General features: G+C 40.2%; 1 protein-coding gene across 2 annotated transcripts in view; it reads left to right on the top strand.

Moving 5' to 3' along the window:
- The window catches only part of SVEP1 (sushi, von Willebrand factor type A, EGF and pentraxin domain containing 1), a 225022-nt gene that overhangs the window by 23684 nt on the left and 187955 nt on the right, over positions 1-13383 (top strand). For both annotated transcript variants that reach the window (XM_031654388.1, XM_031654387.1), the window contains exons 2-3: positions 6158-6413; positions 9954-10130. In XM_031654388.1, coding sequence (XP_031510248.1) covers positions 6326-6413; positions 9954-10130 — 265 coding nt within the window. In that variant the 5' untranslated portion in view covers positions 6158-6325. The remainder of the gene's footprint in view (positions 1-6157; positions 6414-9953; positions 10131-13383) is intronic.

Raw genomic sequence — 13383 nt, 5'->3', positions numbered from 1 at the left:
TGAGTTTTTCTTTGGCAGCAGAGGGTTTGTCTCATTCAGTATTCTGGACCCAAAAATTCTGTTTCTTAAATGCCTCACAAAGGCTAACAGATGATGCAAACTATTTCAGGAACATTGAAAAGAGAATCAAGTGCTGGGCTTCTAGTACGTTCCACAAACATTACCACAAATCTATTTACTTCTTAAATCTGGGGTATAAAAATGTTTTGATGGAAATAATGTTTTTATTCAAGTACGATGAAGCACAAAGATTGGGGCGAGGGGTAAATTATTTTCAGTAAATCCCCACCCCTCCTCTATCCTTAAAGTACATTCCAAACCCAGATCTTGTGTAATTCTTTGCTTGGACTACTAGTCCTGCTATTCTTGCTATTTTAAGCTTAATATATTGTCTTGTCAACAGATGTAATGGTTCCTGTAAATATTCACCAGTTCTCTGTAAAAAGAGAAGAAAAATAGAATCATGCTTGAAGTGTTTTGTGCGTAATGAGTAGTACAGCAAGAAATCACTGCTAAATCCTAATGTGGATGTTAAAGAATGTTATTGACAGGAGCTAGATTGATATTATGAAATAGCATTCGTTTGTTTCAGAAGGACAATCAAGGCGCACATAAGTTTATCTTTGTTGTACAAAACTATACAGAACATACACAGTGCATGTGCCCAGACACACTAACTACTCACTCAAGACCGACTCACTCAAGTAACTCTGCTCCAGAGTATCCTGTAGTTTATCCACTGCACTCATTCATCCATTCATTCATTGAAGAAATAGTTATGAACAAGTACTTTGTGCCAGACACTACTGAGAATACCACACTGAAAAGACAATCTCCTTCTTTTTTTTTTTTTTTTTCACTTCTCCTCCTTTCTAGGAAAATTCTCACGTTTTTAATGTCTTGCTTACAGTTAACTGCTGTGGCCTTGTAGAAGAAACAGTAATCAAAATGCGCACAAGCTTAGGGCGGATGTCTGTGGAAGTGAGACGGTGACTTCAGAGGGGAACAATCAGACAGAAAGCGAGTTATTACTTGGCAAAGAGCAAGGATAGTGTAAACGCAACTTGCCACATCTTGGCATACTAGAACTAGGAGTTACCCTTCAAATATGGAAAAGTATAATTTTAAAGACAAATTAAAATGTCTCATTTCATCTCATACATAACAGATAATTGGACTTTTCCTCAAAGGTGGTTCTGAACAACAAAAAGTGTGTATTTGTGTGTACATATTTCACTTTGTTCCAATTATTTATGTCAATAACACTTTTCCCCTGGAATGTGTACTAACTGAAAATGTAAATACACACACACACACACACACACACACCTGTACATACACATAAATGTCTATATTATACTTGATACATTTAAATCCACTTCAATTTTTTTTTTATTGATACTCAAATGGACCTTTATTTAGCCAGAAGGAGCCTCTTTAGGCTGGCTCCTGTTTCTTCTGGGCATGTTTTTAGGGATCTTGAATAGCATCTTTGTTTTCCTACTTGAGAGGATGTTGCAAGCTCATTTTGAACATTCCCTGCCATAGACCTGAAAGCAACCATTTCTTCACCAATTCCTGGTTCCTTTTAGTGGGTAATAATATTTGGAGACCACAGTGGGGGCTTTAGAGATGCCCATTTCTACTGGGGCTGGTCCTTGGTTCTGTCTGTTTTTGTGTATCTGCTAGTGTATCTTTCAGATAGATTCCTAGATGTGGGATTACTGGATCAAATGATTAGATAGACACATTTTAATGAAGAATGTCATAAGCAGACTCTCAAGCTCTATTGGAAAAGAAAAATTCAAGGTTAAACACAAACATTTTAATAGAGAGAAAAAAACGTGGTAGACTTTCCTTACCAGATACAAAAAACAAAAAAATAGTATAAAGCTATAGCAGCTGAGATAGGATGGTGTAGGCCAAGAATAAACAAGTAAAGTGATAAACCTGGATGGAGAGACTAGACTCAGGGAAAGAACAGTTTAATAAGTAAATGATTTGCAGGAAAATTGCTTATTCTGTTTAATAAAAATAAAAGTAGTCTCTATGTCACAGTAAAGACAAAAGATATCTATTTGGACTTAAATATTTTAAAAATATAAGCATTAACGAAAAGTATGTGAGAATATTTAATAGGCTTGCGGTGGGGAAACTTTTTAAAGCAAGACACGGGAAGACACAGGAGATAAGGATGATTCCAAGGTTTTTGTTTGAGCATCTGGAAGAATTGCTGCATGATGGGCCACTCCTTATTGACAAGTATTTATTGAGCGCGTATCATTTGCCAAGCACCGTTCCAGTCTCTGGGTTTTGATGACTTTAAAAAATACACAAAAATACCTGCCTTCAAGGAAGTTACATTTAGGAAGAAGACTAGGCTTCTGTTTGAAGCCACCCTTGGCCTTGAAATACTGGGCCTGTCTGCCCTGGATATCTTTGAACTGTGTTGTAGAGGGGTCAAAGTGACCTCCTTCTCTTCCAGCCTTGGCCTTCATTTGTAGCCCTTACCTCTCCTTCTAAATAGGTGGTGATGGCAGGATTCCAAAAAGTTTTCTCTACTTTCCAAGATATCACAAGGTTTCATCAGGAAGAGAAACTGTGTATGTAAAAGATAAATAAATTCACTATCTGCTGATTAAAATGTTTTAACCTCTATTTCCCCAATACTAAATTTAATTTACATTTTGTGACCCCAATTCTCCTGATGACAGAAACTTCATGTAGGCACATCTAAGCAAACTCAAAATCAGAAGTCTCTCAAGCACTGCATTTTTGAAAACAAAGTCACGTTGAGAAATATTACCTCTTCCCTTCCTCCCTGTAGTTGACTTGAAGCTCTGGGGCTTGGGCAAAGTTACAGCAAAGGAAGAGAGATTCACCTCTCAGCTCTGACACGTCCTGTGCTCCCATCCTCTGAGATGCCCAGTTGTTTCATCAATAGTCATGATGATCTTTGTTGGTCATCCGCATGTCTATTGGTTAGTTTTGTCACCTTTGATGCAGCTATCTCCTGGGGCTTCCAGGATCTCTTCCCATGGATATTGCCCGAGAGAGACACATCTCTTGTTGGCTCACGAGGTCTATGGTGTCATCTACTGCCATACCTTTATTATTGCAAGACTCCGTCAAGAGTCTTAAAATTGCATTGACTCTCTCTCTGCTACACCTCTCTGGAATACATAAGCTTCATCAGGTGCCCTCTCCTTCACCACCCATTAGAGTAGTTTTACTCTATTGCAGGGGGCCCCAACACCCAGGCTGTGGACTGATGCTGATCCATGACCTGTTAGGAACTGGGCCACACACCAGGAGTGAGCAGTGGGCAAGCGAGCATTACCACCTGAGCTCTGCCTCCTGTCAGATCAGCGGCAGCATTAGATTCTCATAGGAGCATGAACACTATTGTGAACTGTATGCGAGGGATCTAAGTTGTGCGCTCCTTATGAGAATCTAATGCCTAATGATCTGTCACTGTCTCCCATCACCCCCAGATGGGACCATCTAGTTGTGGGAAAACAAGTTCAGTGCTCCAACTGATTCTACGTTATAGTGACTTGTATACTTATTTTATTTTATATTATAATGTAAAAATAATAGAAATAAAATGCATAATAAATATAATGTGCTTGAATCATCCTGAAACTGTCCTCCAGCCCCATCCCAGTTCGTGGAAAAATTGTCTTCCAGGAAACTGGTCGCAGATGCCAAAAAGGTTGGGGACTGGCTGGACGTGGTGGCTCCTGCGGCAGGGCATGGTGGCTCACGCCTGTAATGCCAGCACTTTGGGAGACTGAGGCAGGTGGATCACGAGGTCAGGAGATCAAGACCATCCTGGACAAAATAGTGAAACTTTGTTTCTACTGAAAATAAAAAAATTAGCCGGGCATGGTGGTATGAGCCTGTAGTCCCAGCTACTCAGGAGGCTAAGGCAGGAGAATAGCTTGAACTTGGGAGGCAGAGGTTTCAGTGAGCCAAGATCACACCACTGCACTCCAGCCTGGGCGACAGATTGAGACTCTGACTCAAAAAAAAAAAAAAAAAAGGTTGGGTACCGCTGCTCTATTGTCCCGTCATTGGGACCAAGGGCACTTCTTTGGGATATACCACCATCCCAGATATCCAGATGGAAAGAGAACCTGGGGACCTCTGGGTCTAAAGGGAGGCTTGTCAATCATCTCTTCTTCTGTGACAGAGTTAGGGGTATGGAGAGAGTGTGGAGAGTTCAGGGTCTCACAGCAACATCTCACATTTCTTACTCTCCCCTAACTCTTTCCCTCTTCCTCTCCTCAGAGGTTTTTTCTTCTCTAGAGTGGAAAAATTTCACACTTACCAAGCATTCATTCCAAATCTTCCTGTCATTCATCAAGAGGGCAGCTTTTTAAACTTTAAGAGCCAAGAATTTCAAGAGTGTTGATTGGGCCCCTTGGTGTGAGTATTTGGGGAATGTCTCCGGTAACGTCCCGAATGCTACTCTGTCGCAGAAGCCACCCTCTGTGCCTGTCTTTGGTGTGATCCCATCTGTGCGATTTTCCTTGATCTCATTTGGTTTTTGAGAAGGAGTGTGGTGAAGTGTTTGAATACCCCTTCTCTAACTGCTGGCTTTCCAGATATTTCTGGAGGCATTGTTAGTTTCGCTTAATTTTCCTTAAATTCAGGTTTAACAGCTTTAGCTTTGATTCACAAACACTAACTAAATTTAGGTAATAATTATTGAATTGCAATCAATACCCACTGATTATATACTAATGAAGATTGCTTTCTACAGACATGAATCTCATAGTCTGAGAATCTGGATCTTATAGTGAGTCTGCACCCTAAAGTGAATTGTATCAAACATTTAAAAAATCACAGTATCTCCTTTTCATTTTAACACAATGTAGGATGCAACTGTCACTCTTCCTGCCTACCTTCTGAAAAACATGCAGTGTTTATTGAATTCTTGCCTAATAAACATTACGTTCTTTTTAAAAAATTAATTTATTTTTTAACAGGAATTTTTTCTAAGAACTTACCAGAAAATATACCCTGGTGCTTTTTTATCTTTTCTACCCATCTGTAGTGAAAAGCAACAACAGCAAATTGAATTAAATGCGAGATTCACCACTGGAGTTCTTGTGCCTTTATGGTCTGGTGTTACAAAGCATCAATGGCAATATATAAATGTCTTTTTAAAAGTTTTCATTTTCTAAAAATTCTATCTGTAGAGAAGGAAGAGCATATATCATTGTAAAACAGAATTCACTTGTCCTAAAATAATAAAGTCCCAGTGTCTGGAGTGCAGTGGATCAGTGATCTCTGGCTACCACTGCAAGCTCCGCCTCCCGGGTTCACGCCATTCTCCCGCCTCAGCCTCCCAAGTAGCTGGGACTACAGGCGCCCGCCACCACGCCCAGCTAGTTTTTTGTATTTTAGTAGAGACGGGGTTTCACCATGTAGCCAGGATAGTCTCGATCTCCTGACCTCATGATCCACCCGCCTCGGCCTCCCAAAGTGCTGGGATTACAGGCTTGAGCCACCGCGCCCGGCCAACTAGCTGTTTTTATGCTAGTACTGGGTGGTCCAAAAAGACGAAGTATTGAATCAATTCTACGTTTTTTGGAGGAGCAGTGGAAAAACAAATATAGGAAACAGGTCAGCCATTATTGACTCTGGAAAAGACATGTTCTGTTAAATTTCCTTCCCATTAGGATTTTAGCATATGATTGTGCAGTGGTTTGGATACAGATAGATAGATAAAGATAGATAGATAGATAGATAGATAGATAGATAGATAGATAATTTGTGGAATTTGGACTCAGATTTGGTTCATATTTTGAGAGCCTGAGAATCAATAAAAATCATGTAATACTAAGTGATAATATTGATTAAAAATTCATTCCATAAGTGTTTGTTGTACTTCATTAGCAAGCTCCATCAGCAGTGATGATGATGATGATAGTTTTTAAATGCTTTTGAGGTTTGTTGTGGCTCTGTGAGAAGACCATTGTAGGCTCTCATCAGGGCCTATTTCTGTTTTACTCTCTGACTAGGGCTTCCATCCCTCATGCCTGTGAAATACTGACGATCTTTGCAAGTACTGCCTTACATAGGAAGAGAAGCACACAGTAGGGCAAGACAGTACAAATTCATACTAACTTTCCCCATTTCATTACAGCAAATTCTTCTTCATGCTAGAGAAAACTCAACAAAAGTTGTATTTCTCATTACTGATGGATATTCCAATGGGGGAGACCCTAGACCAATTGCGGCATCACTGCGAGATTCAGGAGTGGAGATCTTCACTTTTGGCATATGGCAAGGGAACATTCGAGAGCTGAATGACATGGCTTCCGCCCCAAAGGAGGAGCACTGTTACCTGCTACACAGTTTTGAAGAATTTGAGGCTTTAGCTCGCCGAGCATTGCATGAAGGTAATGGAAACCTAATGGCATCACAAAGGTACTTTTAAATGAGGTTTTCTTCCCTCACTGCTTGAAACCCACAGGAGGGTAATATCAAACCCTCACAAGGTCTTTGCTGAATATGATGCCCATGTGTCCTTTGGGCATCGTGAAATGTGCTAAACTTCACAGAGATAACATTCTGACCCTGCAACAAGAGAGGTCCTTTTGTTTTTTTCTTAGCAGCTGTTATGTGTTTTCACTAAAATATCCATACGCTCCCACCTTAGAATCAATGGAATAATTTAGGTGTGTTTTGAGGCCACACACAGAGTGGGAAGCCTTGACTTAGATCTCTTTACAGTTATCTGGACAGAGGAAGTAAACATTCAGAGACATGCTCAGTGAAACTCACCAGAATGTTTCCAGAAATACACATGAAGATATAGGAACAATAAATACTTAACACGTACTTCTTGCCCTGACAATTTGAAGATAAATATGCTTATGTAAAAACTTAAGAGCATTAACCCTAAAAGGGAAGAAAATCAGCAAATGCATCATTATTAGAGCTTTTTGTGCATCACTCATAATTTAATTATAAATTTTAATTTATCAATTATATCATAATTATACATTATATTAAGTTAGCTATGTAATTTAAGCTAAACTTCCTATTAGAATATAGGTTTATGTCTTAGTGAGCTAGGAGAAGAAAACACAGACTAGGAAGAGATCACAGAAAATCTAGCCTCAGATTAAAGTGATATGGCAAATTAGGCTTGATCCTTGCAGGTATCCGTGTTAAAGAATCGGTTTGAGGGGAAAACCATGGCAACATGAGTTCTAGGAAATTAGTGATGTTCATAATAGGTAGGTTAGCTCTACTGGAGTTTCTTTTTTAAAAAAAAGTAATAAAGATGGTGTCTTGCTATGTTGCTCAGGCTGGTCTCAAACTCCTGGGCTCAAGCAGTTCTCCCACCTGGGCCTCCCAAAGTGCTAGAATTATAGACATGAGCCACTATGCTTAAAGCAAAAAAGATTGATCTCTCTGAGGGATGATGCTAGCCAAAGTTTTTGGAGGCTAGGATTTTAGTGAAGTGAGCAAGGACTTAGGACAGGGCTTAGAAGCAGCAAGAAACTGAGAATGGGAAATAAAGTATGGATTTGGGTTTAAACAGGTTTAGATTTAAGTTCTGGGCCTGCAACTTAATGAAATCTAATTTTTAACAACTAAGCCTTAAAAATCCAGAATGTCTGGATTTAAATCCCAATTTTGTTACCTACTAGCTGAGTTTTTTTGTTTTTTTGTTTGTTTTGTTTTTACATATCATTTATCTTTTATATTCCTTAGGTTTCTTGTAAATAGAATAGGAAATGAGAATAGTACCTACTTCATAGAATTATTACAAGGATTAAATGGGTTAATACATATAAAGTGATGAGAAAGTTCCTGATGGCTTATTATACTCAGCACTCAATAAACTGTCTACTATTACTGATATTTATTATTTCTTAACATAAATTATTATTTGTTATTAATTACCCTAGGCAATTTATTTAACAACGATGAACTTCAATTTTTCTCTCCATTAAGAATGGAAAATATTATTATATGTATCACAGAGGTTTTCAGGAGGATTAAATAAAATATTTACAACATCACCAATATAGTATCTAGCACACGGAAGAAGTTCAGTAACTGACTACCTTTGTTTCTCCTTTTCTCCAAGGAAAGTGATATATTAAGTGGGAAAACAGGGGGATTGCAGTTGGAGATAGTGGGTGTTGCCAGATGGGATTATGAAATTATGAGTGCTATCAACAAATTTCAACTCCTGTCGTCCCTCTGTCTTCTAGGACTGGGGACTTCTGTCCTGATGGAAGTTGACCCAGAAAACTAGGGTCAACAACGAAAGGGTTTTGGTTGCCATAATGCAATAAGGTTTTAGAAGACACCACATTTATTACACTAAACTAATATCTAAAATGTGTAATACTTTAGTTGAGTTTCTAGGTTTAGTAAGTAAAACCCTGTTTTTGCTGGAAAGACATGATCAGATGAAAGGAAATGAGCCTCGTTTCCCCTGCCTCTGTGTTCTCTGTAGCTACTTTCAATTTTGATGGATCCACTTTGGGTTTCACTACTGTTCATGTTTCTGGCCATTCTCAATAGACATAGGTTATAGAATAATAACTTTCCCCATTTGTACCTCCTCCACTTATCTCCCTTTCAGACCTGAATACTAGTACACTAGTCTTGACAGCTATGTTTTTCTCTTCTTCTCACCCTTTTTGAGACAGGGTCTCATTCTGTCACACAGGCTGTAGTGCAGTGGTGTGATCACAGCTCACTGCAGCCTCCACCTCCCAGGCTCAAGGGATCCTCCACCTCAGTCTTCCAAGTATCTGGGACAACAGGCGTGTACCACCATGCCCAGCTAATTTTTTTTTAATTGTTATTGTTTTTGTAGAGACAGGGTCTCACTATGTTACCTAGGTTGGACAACTAGGTTTTCCTTGCTCCCTGACTTGCTTTACTGCCAAAGAAACCTGTAGTCCAGTGTCTCAGAGCTAAGTCCTGGGGGCCTGTGTTACAGATCTTTTACCTACACCACAGTCTATTGGAAGGAGCTCACCAGGGTACCTGGTTGCGCTGGGTTCTTTCCGTTGGGGCTGTAGTCTTCCCTTTGCTTTGCCCCTATCTAGATGAGACAGATGTTCTATATTTGAGTTTACCACCAATCTCCTTCCCAGGTGTCCAATTGCAGCCCATGTGTCTTGCTGGAACTTCACTTAAATTCCTACTATGAGCCCATCATATCTGGGCTTAGAGCCCCATGGACCTAGTATTGGAATTTAGTCTACAACTTTCAAACTTCTTGAAAAGAATAAAGGACATACTGTTTGTCTGATTTTAGGCCATCCATTCTGGGTCAATCATATTCAACCTTACCCCACCCTGTCGAGTCACTTTCTAAACAGGTCTGCCTGAGTTACTGCATTTGCAGGATGCCTCACTTCAGAGCACAGCTCAAGTAATAAGAATGGTCTTTATTTACCTACTCAAATACCATAGAAGTGATGGTGTTTATTCCGAAGTTGGTGGCTCACAATTAACATCTTTGTGCAGTGATCAGGATGGTGGCTTTGTTTCTCATTGGAACAAGGATTTGGGGAATCTGGTTGCTGGGGCCTGACCTCACCCAGAGGCAGTGGAATGCCGCTGCTTTGGAAGCCGGGGGAATGACCTGCAGAACCGACTGCACTGCTTCCTGCAGCATCTGGAGATTCCTCACTAAAGTACTTAATTTCTGCCTGACCCTGCATGGCCTTGAGAACTTATGATGAGGTCCCAGACTGGAATAACTTAACTGGCTGCAATGAATTCCCAGAGTGCGCTAGTAGAAATAACACACATTCGTATTTGGGTGGGAGCAGGAAGCAGTTGGGAATTAGACGGATATGGAAAGATATTTTCTCCAGCTTGCACTTAAATTTTAATGACTAGAGAATGTAACATTCAACTGTGACGCATTTTTTTATCGCCCTCTGTCATGTTATTTGTAGATTTACCTTCTGGGAGTTTTATTCAAGATGACATGGTCCACTGCTCATATCTTTGTGACGAAGGCAAGGACTGCTGTGACCGAATGGCAAGCTGCAAGTGTGGGACACACACAGGCCATTTCGAGTGCATCTGTGAAAAGGGGTATTACGGGAAAGGTCTGCAGTATGAATGCACAGGTGAGTCTCCAGTCTATGTATAACAGTGTCTGTTGCTGTGTGACAAACGATTCTAAAATGCAATGGCTGTAAGGAATACATGCTTGTTATTGCTCATAAGTGTGTGGGGTCAGTGGGGCAGCTCTTGGGGCTTCAGCTGTGCTGACTCATTTATTTGCTGTCAGTGGTGAGGTGAGTAGGCTGCTGGCTGATCTCAGCTGGATTCTCTTATGTGTTTGGGTGTCTGACAATAGTCTGATCTAAAATGGCTTTGTCTAGGACAACAAGGCTGTCCTTTATGCTCCATCAGACTAGCCCAGGCTTGTTCAGGTGGGGACGGCAGGGTTCCAAGAAGAAGAATGGAGGCTTGTAAGGCCCCTTGAAGCCTAGGTTCAGAACTGGGAGGAGAAAGATTTGAAGTCTTTGTAATTAGTCTAATAAAACAGCCAAATCTGTCCTCTAGGCACATAAACCAAAATATGCCTCAGTGTCACTATGAGATCAAAACCAGTGGAATTCTTGCCACCATGCCACATGTAACTGGCAAGATTGTCACAAAAAAAAAAAAAAAATGCATCGTTCACTTGATGGCTTTTTAAACTCTTCAGGAGCCTCCACCAAAGTGCATCAGAAAGTTCTAAAACTGCCATCACTTCAAAATGGAATTGGAATGGCTATTATCAAAAAGACAGAAAATTACAAATGATGGCAAGGATGGAGAGAAAGAGGAACTCTTAAACACTGTTGGTGGGAATGTGAATTAGCATAGCCATGATGGAAAACAATATGGAGGTTCCTCAAAAAATTAAAAAGAGAACTACCATATGATCCAGCAATCCCACTACTGGGCAGATATTCAAAGGAAAGGAAATCAGTATGTCAAAGAGACATCTGCACATCCATGTTTCTTGTACCACTATTCACAATAGCCAAGATACGGAATCAACCTCAGGGTCTATTCAGTGGAAGAACAGATAAAGACAATGTGGTCTGTATACACAATGGAAGACTACTCAGCCATAAAAAAAGAATGAAATCCTGTCATTCTTGGCAACATGGATGAGTCTGGAGTGGTTAAGTGAAATAAGTCAGGCACAGAAAGACAAATACCACATGTTCTCACTCATATGTGGAAATTTTTAAGAGTTGATCTCACAGAAGTAGAAAAGAAAAGAGTGCTTACTAGAGGCTGGGAATGGTAGGAGGTATGGGGGATGGAGAGACGTTGGGTAAAAGATACAAAATTACTACTAGATAGGAGAAATAAGTTATAATGTTCTGTAACACTGTAGGGTGACTATAGTTAACAATAATTTAGTGTACATCTTCAAATAGCTAGAAGAGAGGATTTCGAATGTTCCCAACACAAAGAAATGATAATTGAGGTGACAGATATGGTAATTGTCATAATATGACCATTACACATTATATACATATTTTTAAAATATACTGTACCCTATGCATATGGATAGTTATTATACATCAATTAAAAAATAATAATGAATGGAATTTACTTCATTGACATTTGTAATTTTTCCCTCTCTAGGTTTTCTTATAAGAAGATCTTTATATTTTTATATCTTATTAGAGAGGCAAGAAGGGAAACTTAGGAATCTTGTGCTCTACATTATATTTTAAGAAAATCTAATATTTTGAAGTAGTACATAGTTTTTCTGTGTTGAATAGCATTTGTTGGATCTTTTTTTTACCTAAAGAGCAACTTTTGTTTATAGTTTGCAGTTTTTTCATGATTTGCTGTTTAGGAAAACTGTATTCCCATGGAAATTAACACCCACAAGGAAAATTTAGGAAAGCTAGGTTTCCTGTATTTTGTACCATGTGGTCATTCATTGCTTGTTTCATGTGAACATTATTTTATTCTGGCATTTTGTAGATGGGTCTGCTGTCCACACAGAAATGAGTTTCTCTGTCTGAAAGGTTCTCTCTTCTTTTCTCCTTTCTTTTTTCCTTCTCCTTTCCCTCTTCCCTTGGGACATTTCCTCTTGTGTCTTTCTTTTACTCTTTTTTATTCTTGTTGCCTCTCATCTCCTTTCCCTTAATTTTTCCTGCTTCCTCTGGCCTTGATCCCAGCTGGCAGAAACCTCCTTCCTGGGTCCAACCATCCGTGCTCACCCAGCAGAATCACTCCTTTCTTGGCCCTGCTCCCACCCCACCCAGCAGAATTTCTCACTTAAGCAGAAAAAGGGTGGGGGGTTGGGAGGGGATCAGCTCAACTGCCTCTGAGTTGGCAAAGTGCCTCCCCTTGTTTTTCCTTCCCTTTGAATCTTCCCACACTCTCATCAACAGCCCAGCTTGGCACTCTCTCCAACCCCCCTTCCTTACTCCCCCATCCTAGCCCACCAAACCCCAGCAGAAGAGCTCATTTTCCTTGCTGGATGCTGTAGTCAGCATGTCTGCTTTCCGTGTGGTCCTAGACTGAACTACTCCTTGCCAGCCAGCCACTGGCCTGTGGCTGCCTACAGCCTCAGTCACTCTGTGCTGTGTCTCTTGCTGTTCCACAGCACTAGAACTTTGCATCCCAGGGGACAAGCGGCAGGAAGAAAGAAGGGGCAGTTCACAAAACCACTGCCCCCAGTTACCCAAGTAGCCTTGTCTACTACCAGTAACACATTACAGGATGAAAGGCGCAGCAGTCCGTGAAATGTACGTAGTTGGGTGGGCCTGTCATTAGTGCATCAGTAGAAGGGACTGGAGCACTTCTGCTGTTGGCTCTAGCCAAGAACACCAGGCACATAAGGATTAGTTTATCCATCCCTGCCCTTAAATTAGTAAGCCTTAGCTTACTGATACTCAGTGATGCTTTCTTACATACAAGATTTAAATTATATAGAGTTGCATCAACACAAATTTTCATATGGTCATCTTCAATATTTCTAAGAGATTAGGAAAAGTGGAACTGGAACTCCAAGAGGTGCCTGTGTCTTTGTGTAGCTGTAGGAGGCAGTACTGATCACTGGCTTCTCTGGAATAGTAGGAGCTAAGAGAAAAGAAATTATATCATTCCTATGGCATGAAGGACTCATGACCAGACTCTCCTTTCAGAAAGGCAGAAAGAAATCTTAGCTATACGTCATCCAGGACCAAAAACCTGGAAGCAGCGAGCCCCTTTAAAATCCATTTGGTAAATAAATGTTGAGGATGTTCTCTACACCAAGTCTGCTGCTAGGCATGAGGTAGGTATTTAATAGTGAGCAGACAGATATGGTCACTCCCTTCTTGGGACTTACAGTCTACTGCAAAAATCAGTTTGTAA

The sequence above is a fragment of the Papio anubis genome, chromosome 13 (assembly GCF_008728515.1).
Source record: "Papio anubis isolate 15944 chromosome 13, Panubis1.0, whole genome shotgun sequence".
Lineage (NCBI taxonomy): Eukaryota > Metazoa > Chordata > Mammalia > Primates > Cercopithecidae > Papio > Papio anubis.
The sequence above is the reverse complement of the archived record's forward strand: the minus strand, read 5'-3'. Positions and strand labels throughout refer to the sequence as shown.